This window comes from Anguilla anguilla, chromosome 12 (assembly GCF_013347855.1).
Source record: "Anguilla anguilla isolate fAngAng1 chromosome 12, fAngAng1.pri, whole genome shotgun sequence".
Classification (NCBI taxonomy): Eukaryota; Metazoa; Chordata; class Actinopteri; order Anguilliformes; family Anguillidae; genus Anguilla; species Anguilla anguilla.
In genome coordinates, this window is record NC_049212.1 from 24,911,031 (window position 1) to 24,928,522 (window position 17,492).

General features: G+C 42.7%; 1 protein-coding gene across 2 annotated transcripts in view; it reads left to right on the forward strand.

Annotated features, from left to right (window-relative positions):
* LOC118208889 (galactosylgalactosylxylosylprotein 3-beta-glucuronosyltransferase 1) overlaps positions 1-17,491 on the forward strand; it is a 67,659-nt gene extending 50,168 nt beyond the window's left edge. The window contains exons 3-9 of one of the 2 annotated variants that reach the window (XM_035383852.1): positions 858-1,005; positions 2,506-2,677; positions 4,494-4,565; positions 4,656-5,164; positions 9,182-9,478; positions 12,214-12,316; positions 12,916-17,491. In XM_035383852.1, the coding sequence (XP_035239743.1) occupies positions 2,566-2,677; positions 4,494-4,565; positions 4,656-5,164; positions 9,182-9,478; positions 12,214-12,300 (1,077 nt within the window). In that variant the 5' untranslated portion in view covers positions 858-1,005; positions 2,506-2,565 and the 3' untranslated portion in view covers positions 12,301-12,316; positions 12,916-17,491. The remainder of the gene's footprint in view (positions 1-857; positions 1,006-2,505; positions 2,678-4,493; positions 4,566-4,655; positions 5,165-9,181; positions 9,479-12,213; positions 12,317-12,915) is intronic. The other variant, XM_035383853.1, reaches the window with a different exon arrangement.
* The last annotated feature ends 1 nt before the right edge of the window (position 17,492 follows it).

The following is a 17,492-nucleotide window of genomic DNA, read 5'->3' on the forward strand; positions in this document are numbered from 1 at the left end:
TAAAAACACCAGAGGACAAAGAGTATAGTATTCTGACACTGGCTGATGAAAGAGTATGCAAGAGAGGAAATATTTCCATTTTTATTTGAGTGTATGAGCTCACTGCTAGACCATTCATCCACTTGGATCCAGAGAAAATAACATTAGAGGGATTTTAGGCTATTTACAAGGCTATCATACCTGCATCAAATGCAAACTTCCCCATGTCGTGTCTGGAAATCAGAGGAGCAGAACCAATGGTGAGAAGCTGTCAGAAGCCTTGCATGAATTACTCAGAACACACTCTTCTGTGAGCTGCCAAGTCAAAAGCAATCTGCATTTATAGTTTCCGTCGACAACAAAAAAACACACCTCTGCTGCTTTTAGAGCCTCAAAAAAATAGCTTCTTTCATGGCCCATTTGATCTACTTTCACAGAGAATTCTAAAAATATGCCATATCATAACATCCGCTGTGGGCCAGAGCTTTAACGGCAGCATGTAGCAGGCTGAGCTCAGTGCTGTACCCGCCATCGCGTGCACCATGCATTCTGATGCGTTTCAGCGCCTTTGAGCGCTAACTGTTTCATAGTGGCATGAATCTCCATTTAGAACAGACAGTCTGCAAACGGAGCTACTGTATGTGCATTAATCTCTCAGTGTCTGCATATTTGACAGGTGGGGGTGGGGGAGAAATAAATGAAAACTGATGCTATGAAAAGATAAAAATCCAACCAAAGTCCTACCAAAACTACGCTCTACAAATGTACCTGTTTAGTTCTGTGCAGGGGCTCCTCGTAAACCATGCATCTGGCTCGGCACTACCAGAGAACCTTTCAGACGAAATGTAAAACCTTGGTTTCCTGTGAATATGTTTCAGGTTGACGGGAGGAGAGGCTTCGGCTTTTTCGAGTGTGGCAGCCTACGTAGACATCCTTCTGGATGCCCTCACCAGGCACACGGCCCCTGCTGTTCGGCCCTCTGAGGCGCTCATCCTCGGTGTTGCCATGAGCGCGTTATAACCTTGGGTGAGTTCAGTGCGTGTTATTACCTTGGGTGAGTTCAGTGTGTGTTATAACCTTGGGTGAGTTCAATGTGTGTTGTAACCTTGGGTGAGTTCAGTGTGTGTCATAAACTTGGGTGAGTTCAGTGGGCATTATAACCTCAGGTGAGTTCAGTGCACATTATAACCTCAGGTGAGTTCAGAGTGCATCATAACCTTGGGTGAGTTCAATGGCAGGAACTGCAAACCTTTCACTGAAACCATTGAGCAGGAAAACAGGAATCACATTTCGAGTAACATCTCCTGGGTGGACACATGTAAACATTCCAATTCACTCATATATTCAGATTAATTTCTTCTCTTGAAACTAAATATAGATGTAGTGCTGTTTATTCTGGCAGCCGTGCAACTACTGATCAATTCATGAGGCTCTGTACCTCAAATGCATAGGCAAAGAAAAGCTTAGCTTAGTGTATTTAGTGTCAAATCTAATTTAAACCAGAATGAAAAGCCAGACACCCAGTTAGAACATTATTCTTCAAGGAGTTCACAGATCTCAGTTTGCTCTCCAACGAGGCATAAAGAAATGTCAGAAACTGTCACTGACCTAGTTTTTGGGATAGAATGGCTCCTTAATAGGAATTCAGACAGATATATTCACACTACAAATTTCAGCTTCTTCATCTGAAAGATGACATATAAAGGAGTCAGAAACCTGGAACAAGAAAGTAAATTGATGCACACCACACCACCCTGAAAATATTCCTGGCACAAGCAAGCCAACGCCCACCCCCCCACCTTTCCATCTCTCCTCCCGAACCTTTTCACTCAAAGACATGGGAAAGAGAAATTTAAGATAAGTTCTGGGGAAGCCTAAATGTGGTTTTACCATTACCAATGGTAATGTAATAATTGGCCCTGGGGTAATGGGGTAATTATATTGGCCAAAAGGGAAGAGTGGCCTCTTTTGGCCCATGACCCTTCTCCAAAAAGCAAGGCAACACTAACACCACCAAATTCAGACCAAGACCTACTCAGCTTTCGCAGTTTGACATAATAAATGACACCACAGCAAAAATAGCTGAACAAATATATTCAGGAAGTGTTGGATGCAGGGGTAACTACAGTGTAAGGGCTGAGGGGGCGACATAGCTCAGGAGGTAAGAGTGGTTGTCTGGCAGTCGGAGGGTTGCTGGTTCGATCCCCGCTCTGGGTGTGTCAAAGTGTCCCTGAGCAAGACACCTAACCCCTAACTGCTCTGGTGAATGAGAGGCATCAACTGTAAAGCACTTTGGATAAAACGCTATATAAATGCAGTCCATTTACCATTTGCTTCCTCTGACTGTCTTTCAGATCATCGGGAGGCGGGGCTTCCCCGCTCTGGGCATGTCGAAGTGTCCCTGAGCAAGACACCTAACCCCTAACTGCTCTGTTGAATGAGAGGCATCAATTGTAAAGCGCTTTGAATAAAAGTGCTATATAAATGCAGTCCATTTACCATTTGCTTCCTCTGACTGTCTTTCAGATCATCGGGAGGCGGGGCTTCGGCGTTTCCAAGGGGCGCGGCACAAACCTAACGCCAGAGATGCCGAAGCGGAGAGACATTCTTGCCATCGTGTTGATCGTGTTGCCCTGGACGCTGCTCATCACCGTTTGGCACCAGAGCGCCATAGCTCCCTTATTGGCTATCCGAAAGGGTAAAGATCACATTCCACCTCAGCAAAGATGTGCAACACAGGGCCAGACTGCCACCGAAGTGCAGGCATTGGCCCCGTTTTTAAGTCTGACTAAAATCTCATTCTCATTCTAATCCATGTGTCTGTGCATGGCCATTCCGTTATCATCAGCAGTTAGCTCACAGCACACAAGACTACCCAGGTGGTGCTTACAGAGCACTCAGCTAAGGGCTAATGCAGTGTGCTAATCACACCTGTGACCTGATTGGTGGCTTTTTGTGGCAAACATATTGATTATATTTTTTTTTACTACAAGTCATCTAATGATTTTCCTTAAAAAAATGCAAAAAACTTGAGCAAAAACCATGAGCAAAACGTACTCTGCGGATTTAGAGTCGTCCTGCTAATGGGTTACCAGAATCAAAATGAGACAAGGCTTATTTCTGATGCCTTTTACCCAATACTGGAAATGACCAGATCATCCAAACAACATCACTTATCTGAAACATCTGGGTTTCTCCACTTCATGCTTACCACCACTCACAGGCATAGCTGCTAGTGTGTCTCCTCAATGTAAAAAATGACCCAGTAAAAAAGAAAATGTCATCAGAACAAAAAAGAAGATGACATCATAAGAGAAGGATACATTTTGTCAGCAGATGTTAAAATTATTAGCTATGTTACAGTGCTGTAATTTGAAAGAACATATTCATGCTAATTCTGCTAAGGTTTCTGTTTTTGTTTGTTGTCTTTCTTTCTTCATGTTTTTTTTCATGCCAAACATCTGCCTGTCGACAGACTTTGTTGATGTGCGCAGCAGGAGAGCATTGCTTTTTAAAGTCTAGAGTGACAAAAATACTTTTAATAGTGCAGTGATGAAGTCTGGCTGTAATGGGTGAGCCAATCTGGGGAACGAGAATATTTTCAGTCCAATCAATGGTTACATTTTTGGGCCTGCATTCATTGGACTGGCTTCAGCCTCTCTGCAGGAGAGGTCAGGAACACGCGGCCAAACACTCTCTCATGGTTCATTTCACAATACGTGGGTCGTTCATTCTAACAACACGGTGCTTTATCCTCAGCCATGAGTAAGAAATTGGAGGCCATAATACCTGGCCTTTATGTTTGCTAAATTAGTTTAATTTGTTTAAATGACCATCAAAAATGTGACGCATAATCATCATGCAGGCTACTTGATTATGAGCTCTGGTGTGTGGATGGGCCCCCACACTCTGGTGTTCAAACCTGAGCTTGACAGCGCTGCATGTGCCCAAAAAGCCATGTGCAATTGGCTGCACCGTCACCCAGGGAGGGAGAGTTCAGTGACGGACTTTCCTCATCTAATCTAAGCAGCGCTGCCTCATGTGGGCGAGTGTCTCCAGCTCAGGCCATGGAGCTGCAGGGTGAAATGAAGCAGTGGCTAGCAGCACACGCTTGGTGGCTAGCAGCACACACTCGGTGGCTAGCAGCACAGGCTCAGTGGCTAGCATAACGTGCTTGGTGGCTAACAGCACAGTTGGTTTCTAGAAGCACACACTCAATAGCTTGCAGCACACTCTTAGCGGCTAGCAGCAAACGCTTGGTGGATATCAGCACACAATCAGTGGCTAGTGGGTACACGCTTTGGAGGATGGCGGGCTTTTCTATGCCCTCCCAAATTGAAAAGGAGACATTGTGGCATTGAAATCTGTCTACAGTACTGGGCTTTTGAATTTTTAATGAACAAAGCACCAAAAAGGCAGTTAGACTGAACCACCCGCCCATTATTTCTGCCACTTCACGCACAGGGACGGTAGAGCAAAGCACTAACAGGTACTCCTGCTTTTACCTTCCGCAGCCTGTCTCCACCTAGTAAAAGAAATCTTTATCGTACCAGAGAGGCTGGCCATCCGTCGTCACCGTCTCTCAGGTACTGGCCTCTTAGATCTCTCCGCCCGCCAGACATACAGAGCACCCCCTGGGGGCCCGCTGACGCCTCCATGTTTTTTCTCCACCCTAGACGACGGGGCCGAGGGCCGGCGAGACTCGGGGCAGGGGTCCGATTCCAAGGAGTACTGCTCCTCGGACAAGGACATCGTGGAGGTGGTGCGGACGGAGTACGTCTACACCCGGCCGCCACCGTGGTCCGATGTGCTGCCCACGATCCACGTGATCACGCCCACCTACAGCCGGCCCGTCCAGAAGGCGGAGCTTACGAGGCTGGCGAACACCTTCCTGCACGTGCCCAACCTGCACTGGATCCTGGTGGAGGACTCGCAGAGACGCACCCCGCTGGTCACGCGACTCCTCCACGAGACGGGCCTCAACTACACCCACCTCAATGTGGAGACGCCGCGAAACTACAAGCTGCGGGGCGATGCCCGGGACCCCAGGATCCCCCGCGGGACCATGCAGAGGAACCTGGCCCTGCGCTGGCTGCGGGAGACTTTCAGCCTGAACGGCAGCCAGCCGGGCATCGTCTACTTTGCTGATGACGACAACACCTACAGCCTGGAGCTGTTTGAGGAGGTCAGTAACCCCCTCGTTCTCTATCACCTTGATGACCCTGCCCCCTCCCCCCTTTAGGAGTTCAGGTCTTGTGACTATGCAGCTTGATCTAGGAAGAGCACGTTCTGATCATTCTGTTGTGTGACATTACCCAGAATGCACTGAGCAGATCATTCTATGGAAAGTCAATCCATGATTGACCTCTGTCCTTTACATTACATTATGTAATTAAATTATTATTATTATTATTTTAATTCCATTGATATCTCTACAGCTGAAACAGCTCCCTTATATCCAATCAGTGATACTGTGTGCTGTACAAAACAGCTGATGGCAACGGCCTCTACACAGTACTCTACTTAGGGTTTGAATCTGCTGTCTTTTATAGTGTGGATCTATAACCCCTAGCCAGCGCTATATGCTGCAGAGGAAACTCCTTGGCTGCTTTTGATGTGCATTCATGAAGTTCTTATATGCTCACGGCTGAGAGACTTTTACACTTTCCCTGACACAGAGCATCAAGGGCTAAGAATATAGATATGGGTCAATATCTGGCACTGCGGTTACATTCCACCGCTTTAATGACCCACAAATCCGATACCACCCCTGATATTTCCTCCGGTGGATAAAACAAAAACAGCACAGTACAGGATGAAAGGTCAAAGGTGAAATGTCAGAGCCAGCCTTCAACGTCCCAGACCACTTAAGATTTATGAGACAAGCTGCCTGAACCTCTGCAAACTCGCGGGCAAAAGACAGCCACGAGCATTAGTTGCTACTCCCGCTAGGGCACAAGCGGCTCTTGTAGATACAGACACAGCACTATATTGATGGGGCTGTCATTGTATCTGCCCCTGCAGTCACAAGCAGAACGTACCCCCCTCCCCACCCCACCCCATCCACGATGCCCCTGTAAGTCCCACCGCTCTATATGGGTTACTGTGACAACTACGGGAGGCCTTTGTGTGTTCAGTGCTAATACCCAGAGTCACTCTGGTTTCCAGTGCCCTCCAGTTACTCCGGAACACAGAGTAGTAAATATCCCCCTTTATCAGTCTTGCTTTAGAGATTTTATAGCTCCTCATGGGACAGATGAGAGAGCTGCTGCAGGGTTAACATCCCATAAAGCGTCTACGCTGTGTGCCCAGGACTGGGTCCAGCTGTATCAGGCAGGAAGGCGAGCGCTTAACAGAAATGAATCCCAAGACTGTGGTGGCTGGGTTCACACTATGCCTCCAAGGTTCCACAAATGGAACTTGAATCCTGAACACTGAAGGGCTAAACCACTACAGGGCCGCCTGAGTCCCAACAACCATACAGGTTTTAAGGAGGCAAAATTGAAATTACCAAGATAAAGTGCTAACAATGTCAAGTTATCTAGAAAAAAATCTAATAAATAAAAATTGAATGCATTAATATCCCCTTTATAGCCTTTTCCCTGTGCAAACAGACCCACAATTTACTTGGCTTGTCACACTGAAAGCAGGGGGCCTGTTGATTCCAAACCGCATCCCACACCATTATCATCCATCTCCGTGGCAGCCAACAATGACAATGAAAAGTGTCGCCGAGCCGCCTCCCTGTTCAAGAAAATTAAATCAGCCCATAAAATATACATCTCTCACTGTAAAAAAATAAATAAAATGCATACAGCATAAAGACAAGAGCCATTAATAATTCAGCGTGTATTTTTAACGAATGCTTTTTAAACTGAAGTGCTCATTAAATAGTGGTTATCTGCAGGGTGTAAGGTACCGAAGTAAAGCGAAAAAGGTTATTAACCCTAACAAAATGTTCATTTCTGTCCAACAAAAATTGTGGTATGATTAATGTATTATTTTGTGATGGCACTGTGGCTGATTTTGGATAAGAATACTTGTTGAAAAAAATGGATGTAATAATAATAATAATAATAATAATAATAACAACAACAACAAGTACCATGAAAAAGGAGCCAGATGATTGCTAAGTAAAACAACAATTGCCAGATTGTTAATGTTGCTGCTATGCCATTTGTTGATTTTATTTAACAACATTGTATATAAATAACATTCGTAAAGCCAGTCAGCATATGTAAGGTAAAATAATACTGGCTATATTAATAACTAGAAGCAACGCCTCTGAAGTGTACATTTACTTTGCAAGTTCTAGAAGCCCATACAGAAGAAAGACAGTCAACAGATGATTAAAAATGAATGACAAATCAATTTTTCTGAAGCAATTATATCACATCATTCCAGGCAGTCCTATTTGCGAATTTGACTTGCAGGAATATTCCCACCTCCAAAAAATATGGTATGAGCCTGGGATGTCAAACTAAATTCCCAGGGGGTTGCAGTGTCTGGATTTTTGTGGTTTCCTTTCAATCAGCTGCCAGTTAAGGCCTTGGGAACAAGGTGCGTGGGTTATTATGCCAACCAATGACTTAAATGAACCACTGGAGCTGAGAACACCTAAAAACCAACAGACATTGCAGCCGTCTAAGACTGGAAGTTGACACCTGTGCTATGGACAAAAACACAGACACAGCCTTTCAGTACAGCCTTGAATTTCAGAGAATATTTCAGAACTTGGATAGTACATAAACAACATCTGATCCACAGCGAGGTACTGTAACTCTGGTCCAAAGGATACATCATGGCTATGAAATTCCAGGCCCATAGGGCTGGTATGCAGCACTGTTCTCCTGATGTCTTGAAACAAATAACATTCAAAAACAAGCAGTGGATTGGACTTAGTTCAGTAAGACAATAATTAGCCGAATAAAGTGGTTCAATTCCCAGTCTAAATGAAAGCCTGCAGACATTTATATCTTAAATCCAGGTGACACCCAGTGCAATTACTTCCTAATTGACTGTGAGTCAGCACACCACGCCAGCATACCACCTCCCTGCTTAACACACACTCCTGCGTATTTTCTTAATGTGCTCTTACGTTTCATTTTATCTTAAGACATTGAATTTTTTTGTTCTATTTTGACATCAGAACGCGTGACTCCGTCTCCACAGGCCTCATGTTCTCTGCTCAATAAATGATGCGAGACAGGAGTGCCTTAATAGAACCATCAGGAAGCAAAACTCAGCTTCCCAGAGCACACCTGCCGGCTCGGCTAATGAAGTCAAGGTGACAGCAATCTGTTTAAAGGCAACAATTAAGGTAGCCATATTCAAAGCAGGATATCTTGTTTTCTGGAGTACTGCATGCATGTTACCGTGATAAAGCTGAAAGAAGAACAGTCCGGAAACATTAGATATCAATGATTGCTGTGGGTGAAGGGAGATAAAGACAGTTTGCTAGCTCAGCAAAAGCGTCACAGACGCAAACAGTTGTCATCTCCTCGCAAACACTGGCCACATTCTTGGTGTGGGGGTAGGGCATTTCTCTGCAAGAAACTTCATTCGCAGTGCAGTCGCAGGGACTTGCGAGTCAAAACCAGACCAGCGGTTTTGGTGGCTCCCCGGCACAGTGCCCTGGGGAAGGGGCATGGAGTTCTACTTTGCGCTGGTCCTGCACTCCGCCTCATCACTTTTAGAGTGTTAGATGTGCAGGGAGTCACTGATCCTATTTGACAGGACAGATGAGAGAGGGTTGCCCTGGAAATGACTCCGACGGTAAGATTCTCTTATGAACATATGATTGGTTCATTGAGACTGTTGTCTTTCAGGGTTGTACAATGCATTTAACATATCACCCCAACCTGTCCACCCAGAAAGACATACTGTGGATAAACGAGCCAATGACTCTTTCTCTTCCTAGCTAAAATCTGCTTTTTGTGACACCCGTGCTAGTGGATGCATGGATATGATGAACACTGGGGTAGGTTTATCTGAAAGGAGTGGACAAGCACCCATCTCCACCCTGACAATGATCAACCACTCAAGGATAAAAATGTTCCAGCTCATCTGATTGGCTAATATAAAGTTAATTGTTCAAACATGTCAGTGGCTCTCAACATCACATATATGACGCATTATCACACACACACACGCACACGCACGCACACACCTCACTCACACTGTCATACACTTCGCTCCCCAGATGCGGTCAACGCGAAAGGTGTCGGTGTGGCCTGTGGCCTTTGTGGGGGGGCTTCGCTATGAGTCCCCCAAGGTCAACGCCGCCGGTAAGGTCTACGGCTGGAAGACGGTGTTCGACCCCCACCGGCCCTTCGCCATCGACATGGCAGGATTCGCCGTCAACCTCCGGCTCATCCTCTTCAAGCCGCAGGCCTACTTCAAGCTGCGCGGTGTGAAGGGCGGATACCAGGAGAGCAGTCTACTACGGGAGCTGGTCACTCTCAATGACCTGGAGCCAAAAGCCGCCAATTGCACTAAGGTGATGCATTTATCTGTCTTAATGCTCTGACATCTATATTTTAATATTCAGCTGACTGTATTTTTGTTTTATATCTACACATCAACTAAAGTTCTGCTGTCACTGAAATGAATAACAAATGGAAGAAACCCTCAAAGCAGAAGTCGAGAAAGTGAGGCTTAATTAAAAATAGGTTTATTTTCTGAATCCAGGAGTTCCAACTGTCAATGCCCAAATGTTCAGCACTCTGAATACTGGACACAAGTGGTATTGTGTGCTAGAACCCCCTACTTAATCTATATATAAAATATATTTTTACATGATTTAATTTAATAATTATTGTTAAAAACACAATTCTTTCCTGCGGCCATCCTAAATACATTACCTAGCCTGACTTGAGGATGTTTGCCGTGCTTGGGTGATTCCAAGTTAAGGTATGGAAGGGGGGAGAGTCCGCCTCATTTATGAAGCACTACAATATTCTAAGCACTACAATATTAAAAGATTCAGGAATTTAGTATCTTTCTAATGAGACGAAACATTAATATATTTAGAGGTAATTCAGTTCAGATATGGAATACCTCTAAAAAGCATGGACGTTTACTTGTGCTTCTAGCAACAGAGGTGATATATTTGTACACAAATAATTGTTACATCCAGCTAGTTTTAATCTCTGTTTTCAGGCTAAATATTTTCCATGTTACAGAACCAAATTGCACCGTGTTGGTTTCCACTTGAAACTGGAACTGCTTCTAAAAATGTAGACTTCAACTGTAAGGGCTCAACAAGCATTATCTATATAATCAAAAGATTTTCAATCAATGATTTCAATTAAATGTCAGAAATTGCATGCATCAAAAGTAAACAAATAATCTTTGTGCATTTTGTAGCCAAGGTGGGTCTCTGGCTCCATAAATAGCTTTGTCTTCTGGTGTCTCTTCCGAGACAAACTCTGCAGAAGGTGAGACCCATTGATTTCATGCCTAGATTAGGGTATCAGCATGACTTTTAATTGCCCCAAGGACGTTTCCTTTGATGTTTGTGGAGGGGTGAGCAGGCAGCATTCTTAGAAACAATATAATATTGTTTCCAATCCACTGTTTCTCTCTCTAAGGCCATAATCTAAACACTAGCTGTCTGACAATAGGATATAGTGATAAATGTTTCATTATGCATTTACAACTGGACAGAAGGTTAAAGTCTTACTGTAAATTCTGTCATTTATAAAAAACTATAGATAGCAGGACAGGTGCTCCCGCAGGTATATCCGGCTTTAGAGGCAACGCAGCCCTCCACTCCATATTACCTCCAGTGCCTCTGAAGCAGCAACTGGAGGAGGTGGTGACCAGCATTAAAATTCAGCAGGATGAGGCCAATTAGATCAGGGGGATGGGGGAGAGGCAGACGTCGCAGGGGGCGGGTATGACAGGAGGAAGAGAGCCCGGCAGGGGGCTTGTAGCCGTGCTCTGAAGCCTCTGCTCATAATCTGGGTCTTCAGAGGCAAGTGTGTCTATTAACCTCCTCTACACCTGAGTAGGGCCGGGAGTATTATTCACTCCCAGCTCAGCTGCAGTGATGACACGCATCATCACGGTGCTGCCCACAGACAGACAAGCTGGAGAAAATGAATTGTGTGCCACTCTTTTCTTTTAAGCAAAGTTTATTAAGTGCAAAGTTTATTAAGGAACCTCCAGGTTCTGGACTCCAATATTTGCGTCTGCAGGACTGTCACGAAGGAGCCGTTGCCTTGGTGATGAGAATTGATAAAAATAAGTTCTGTCAGGCTCATGTTGGCCGTCTGTAAAGAAAGCATTGCTTTTTTCTTCTTTTTTTCATAAATTTCAGAATGGTGTAGAAAAGAAAGATTCTTACTTCAAAAAGCATTTCCAACCTGCTGCCATTTGTCTAAAAACCTTATTATCTTCCTATTCTCAATGGTGAGGTCATTATTAATCCTAGCAGGATAAATCAAAGCCCAAACTAAAGGATTGGAAATACTATTAGTCTCTCCGCTCAACACTAACTCTGATGGGGCTTAAGTCCACTCTCACTCAAGCTTCTCAAGTAAGAGATATGCTTATTTACCCTGCTGTTTTCCTCATCTGTAATCTGGAAATACTGCATTTCCCACAAGACCAGTCTTGGTAGTTCCTTTGTTTCTTCCATTATTTGAACAAGCGCAGTTAATCTTTTAGCACAGTGCTGGGCTAGGTGCCTAAAAAGTCCACCAACTTAGGGAACAGGATACAGCTGTCTTGATTGGGGATTAGCCCCAGCTGCTACCCTGCCTGTAAGCGAGGCTGACACTCTCCATGGTTCTTCCGGCAATGGAAATAACTGAGGTGCTGAAACGACAGCGGCTCTAACAGAGAAGCATCCCTTCTGCTCCTCTACCACCCTTCCTAGCATCACACCCTTCATTGCAAGAGCCACTGAACTGATAATGCTGCATACGTTGGAGTTACCTTGACTCCACTCTATGCTTTATGAGATGCCCCTCTACCCTCTACTCTGTAAATCTCTGCTAATACCAGATTTCTCATAAACCTAGCTTCAGTAGTTCCTTTGTTTTTTTTAACTGTGTGCAAAACCTTTACTGTACATTTGAACTGCCCCAGAACTGGCAATGTTGCACATGTTATGCCATGAAAATCTCTGCATTCAGAGTAAGGTTAAAAGTCAGATTGAGGTTATGTTATTTCTGGGCCAAAGACATTCAGCAGTGATATTAATTTTTGCATTTTTTTTCTCCGTAGATTCTTGTATGGCACACCAGGACAGAAAAGCCTGTTCTCGTAAATGAAGGAAAGAAAGGATTCACAGACCCCAATGTGGAGATCTGACATCGTTTCAGACCCGGTAAACTATATTCCTGACAAGATAAAAAATTACTAGACAATTTTACCATTTCTTATGTACAGTAAATGTGTCCTAAAGAAATCAATACAGCTATAACAGACAGGGAACAACATGTGGAAGTAGACCACAATATTATAAGGATATTAAACTGACATTAGACAAACTCAAACCATTGATAACAATGAATAAGCAATTACACTTAGACCATGCTATGTGGAATTGAAGCCATGGGTGAACACTCAAGATTGAGAGAACCATTCTGACTCACAAAATGGCAAGTTAACATTAAAAAGTATAAGAGCATCATATGATATCATACCAATGATGTGGACAGACTCCAATCTCTCTTCAAAAATGATTTTTAACAATGAAAATTACCAAAAGATTCTGAAAATACACAAAAAAAAACATCCACACATGCGTTAAACAAAGTTTTTATTTTCAAACCCATTTATTAGACAGACGTAAACATATGTGAGGCATTCACAGAAAAATGTAGAGTATTTCCAAACAATCAAAGACCTTGGTTTGAATTGTGGAGGACTGCTGATTGTATGTAGGTGGTATGTTACTGATATTTTTATTTCATTTTTGTACAGGCAGCTGATTTTGATCAGACGCTGTGCTTGGGCCCGCTGTGCTTGGGAGCTGGCAGAAGAGCACAGGACTGATAGAGCCACATGTTTAAAAAACACCCCTGCAATGTCTCCACTACGACTGAAGAGGAACCCCACTCCCCCACCCCCACCCAATTCAAACACATAGACTGAACCCAGCAAAGATCAGAAATATTTTTCATTACATTGGGGGAGGGGAAAAATACATTTAAATGCATATGGTATTAAAGCACAGATAAAAACAAGATGGCAATATTCACCCATTTTTGGAGAAAACTGTCAACGCACTTCAAGGGGTGAAGTGCACCTGGAGACAGACAGGGAGATGGGACAAGCGCGGAAACCATAGCAACTCGCACAGTATCCAATCAAGCGCGGCAACCATAGCAACCTGACAATTGTCCAATCAAGAGAGGCAGCACAATGTCACCCACAGGGACAGCTAATGTAAAGGACTGTGGGGAAAGCCAATCAGACAGCATTGCTCAACTGAAAATGAATTATGGGTAAACTGGCTCTCTGTACCATGAACTTTGAGCCGTGCTGGGACCTGTATTCACACAGGAGAAAGAGACCCCCATCTCAGGCAATCTGGGCCAGGATGGGTAGAGTAAACATTATTTGTGGGTGTGGTTGGGTGTTTACCCCTCCCCCCTGCTCCAATGAATAGCACCATATCACCTGGTAGAACCTAACCTGCCTCCAATTCTAACTATAGAACATTCAAAACTTTGAGTCTCCCAGTTTTTTTTTTTTTTTCCAGCAAATGCCAACAGAAAAAAGTGGAATGAAATAAGGGAAGGACTGTCTTATTTTTACATACCTCTTTTAACAATATGGCCACTTTGTCATTTCATCTTTAGACATTTACATGCATCACACTGCTTGTCCAGTATTACTGATTCTTTTCAGCATTTAGTCCAGGTTCTTTGCCTGATATTCTGCTTCATTCTGGAGGAATGCAATTCAGTGTGTGCTGACGCAACCCCCCCACCACCCAAGACACACACACACACACACACAGACACATCACCATTTCCATCATTTCACAAATCATGAGCGATCCTCCATGCTTAAGAGTTGAAGCATTGCAGGGAAAGTTTCCCTAAAGAAAAGGCACTTACAAACCCAGGGGCGAAATATTGTTCTTAAACTGATTTTAAAAAATTGTAAATACTGACAGCAGAACAATCAGGTGCTTTGCTTCAAAATCTTGTTAGTATGTAAATTATGAAGTTGTAGAATTACTGTATTTATATACATGTATTTATATACATGTAAAATTACTTAAAAGGGAGAGTTTATGTTAAATTCGAATACATTTAAGTCTAAATATATGACACTGAGGACCTTGCAAATATTGCATTGATCAATGTCTTTTTTGAAGTTTTACCGTGAAGAGGGGCATTCAAACAGGCCTTTGCTCAGGTGCGAAAGGACGCTATAAAAAATCTTTAAAATAACAAATGGCAAAGCTTGTGTTAGCATAGCATGTCTGAAAGGCACAACATAGAATTGCACTGCGTAACTTGCATATCAAGTACAGTTATCTTATGCCTTGCGGCTGCACCGCAGTATCTAAAAGATGTTTTGTGGATAAAGGAAGGATGACGGACAGGGCTGTCAAATGTTTTCAACTACAATTCGCAAAAACTGCTTCCAAACGCAAGAGATAGAGAGGAAGTGCTTTCACTCATCCACCAAAGTGATTCTTCATTGTACCTGGCATCATTGTACCTGACATGCTGTTCTTCCCCACATGATAAGAACACCACAACACTGTACTTGATTCCATTGGATCAAGAAAAGGTGAGATCCTGCGGAAAATAATATCCTGAATATTATAATAAGATAATAAAATATAATATGAAATATTATAATAATAAGATAGTATGTAAAATATTATAATAATAAGATCCTGCGTGCTACATTGCGGGTTCGAGCTGTTCATTGGCACATTGAGAGCAGCTTGTCTTCTCAACATGACTGTGCAAGTCTTAGTCAGGGGTCAGTGTCAGTACACACACACGAGAGACGGAACAAGCACAAGGACATTCATTTGGAAAAATTCCAAAATAGTCACCTGTCAGGTTCAATCATAATGTGAACGTTTCATCTCATGTTGTCTTTTTTTCATTTTAGTCTTTTTGTTTTGCTTGTAGAGGTTAATCACTGTGTGTTGTGCATTTAACTGAAGTCAACCAAAAACGGATGGACCTGAATGACAAAAATAAAGAACTCTTGCACTTAATGAACCACTAATTAACCTTTAACAAACTCTTAATAAAGCATTGGACTGACTGCGAATGAGATATTAATTTAAGTAAGACTTACAGGGGGGGGGCTAGTGATGTATTAATTGGGGGTAAAACAAGGTCCCACGTCAGACTTCTTTATTATTAAATTAGATAGCTAAATAAAATAATTATACATTTACTAACAGAACAGAGGCCAGAACTTTTCACCCCAGGGCTTTATACCCTCAATTGGCATGAATGTTCTAATATTCTGTTCAGAGACATACAAATGTATTTCTGTAATTTAATTGAGCATCCTTTTACATGAGGTTGCAATGAGTAACAGATCATTTGATGAAATGATAAATGAATGTTGGAATCTGACTGTGCTGTGGCCTACTCCATTTACTGCATAAACAGAAACTTTATAGTTCCATGCCTTATAGATGGTTTGTTATGGGGTAATTAAAGGTTAATTAAGTCAATTTAGGTGGTGTTACATAAATGTTGTTAATCATATTCACCACTCCACAGTGCTGATCTCAGGTCAGAAGAATGACAAACAGATTCATAGCTGTTCTTCTGTACATGCTGTTCTGTTTTTTTTTTCTTTTTCTCGCAATCATGTCTGCTCGATTTGTTCTTAACCTGGGAGTAATGGTTAGAATATCAAGAACCCTTTGTAGTATTCATCAAACCTTTTGACCGATGCTGAAATCCCTTCATTTGAATCATACCTGCATTACAGATTCAGGCAATCGCCTGATGGGTTAATTCTCCTGCTTTTCTACGTCGTAATCTGATTTGGTCACACGATCAATAGGCGTGCCATTTCCCTTTATGTCAGCCTCCATGCACACATCCCAGTCGCAGGTACAGACAGGTGTTTCCAGGAGTTGTCAGCGACGAGATTTGTCTCGATCGACACGCATCCGTCTTAGTACCACAGATATTGCTCCAATTTCTTGTTAAATATTGGAGAAAAAGATGAAAACAGGACGCTGTGCAACAGTGCCTCCCACTGGTAAACTCTGACAACAGACAGCACAGGGGCAAATCGGATTTGACGGAGCTTTTTGGGTGCAGAAAACGGTGCAACTAATAATAATAATAACAACACCCCTGAAGTATGAAAAAGAATCTGTGGAGATGCAATAGGTCCTCGTCACTAGGCATGCTTTGCAGGACTGCACGACCATATTGGACTAATGAATTCAGGACAGACGAGACTGCTCTAGACCTATGTTTTATGATCTTTATGATAGCAAAACATCACAGGATCCATATGGCCTATTTGTTATTTATTTATTTATGTATTTATTGTGTAGGCTAATTTACTCCCTCCTTTTAAATTCTGCTCAAAATGTAAAAGTTCTCTTTCATGAACTTATCAGAGCGTTTCCATTTTATGTTTAAGCATGAATTCTGATCAGAAAAGCCCTTAATTTAAGTCTGCAAAGTAGCATCAAGCTTAGTCCATCTCACTTCATCAGTGCATGGCTCCATTTTAAGTAAGCTGCATACGCTTCTTTGTCACCATGAGCTTTTGAGTCTCTTCAGATGAACATGGGCGACAATCAGACTGCACTGTTCGCACATGTGCGTCCACATCACTCGATGCCACTGGTCGCTTTTGTGTGTGTCAGGGATGGAGATGAACAGTCATCAGATTGTATTATTATAAAATATTAAATGTTTAATATCAACTGCAGCAAATCTTCTAGAACTGGAATTAAGTATGCTGCCCGGTACCACTAAAATCTCTGTTAACACAAACCGGCGAACAAAGGATTGGTAATTATTGGCATATTTTTGCACTCGACAGTTTTCATTCAATTCAATTTTATTTCCATAGCACATTTTTTTATTTCTTTTTACAGAGAACTGTCCCTGTCACTTTTTTTCAGGAAGACTACATCAAAAAGGGTTTCCAATTTTAATTAAAGCTGTAGTGTATGTAGGCCTATGCCAAGGGGTTTCCCAGAAGAAAGACACTGTAGCCTTAGCCTACTCACATTTATAAAGTGGGTTTATTGGTTTGAGTAATTCTACAACCACGTAGTGGTTTTTAGAGCTTCTCACTGTTGAGCCTTTACTCACACCCCACCACCACCACATCAAAGCTTGTGTTCTCCTTAAATCTACTTGTGATCCATTTTCCCCTCCCAATAATACCCACCACCCCCACATTTGTAAGAAGAAAAGCACTTTCTGCATGGAATTCTACAAAAGGGTATTAATTTTCTTTCATGTCTCCATTTTAGAGAGAAATAAATCAATATAAAAATGTGGAAAACAAATAAACAGAAAAAAAAACACAAG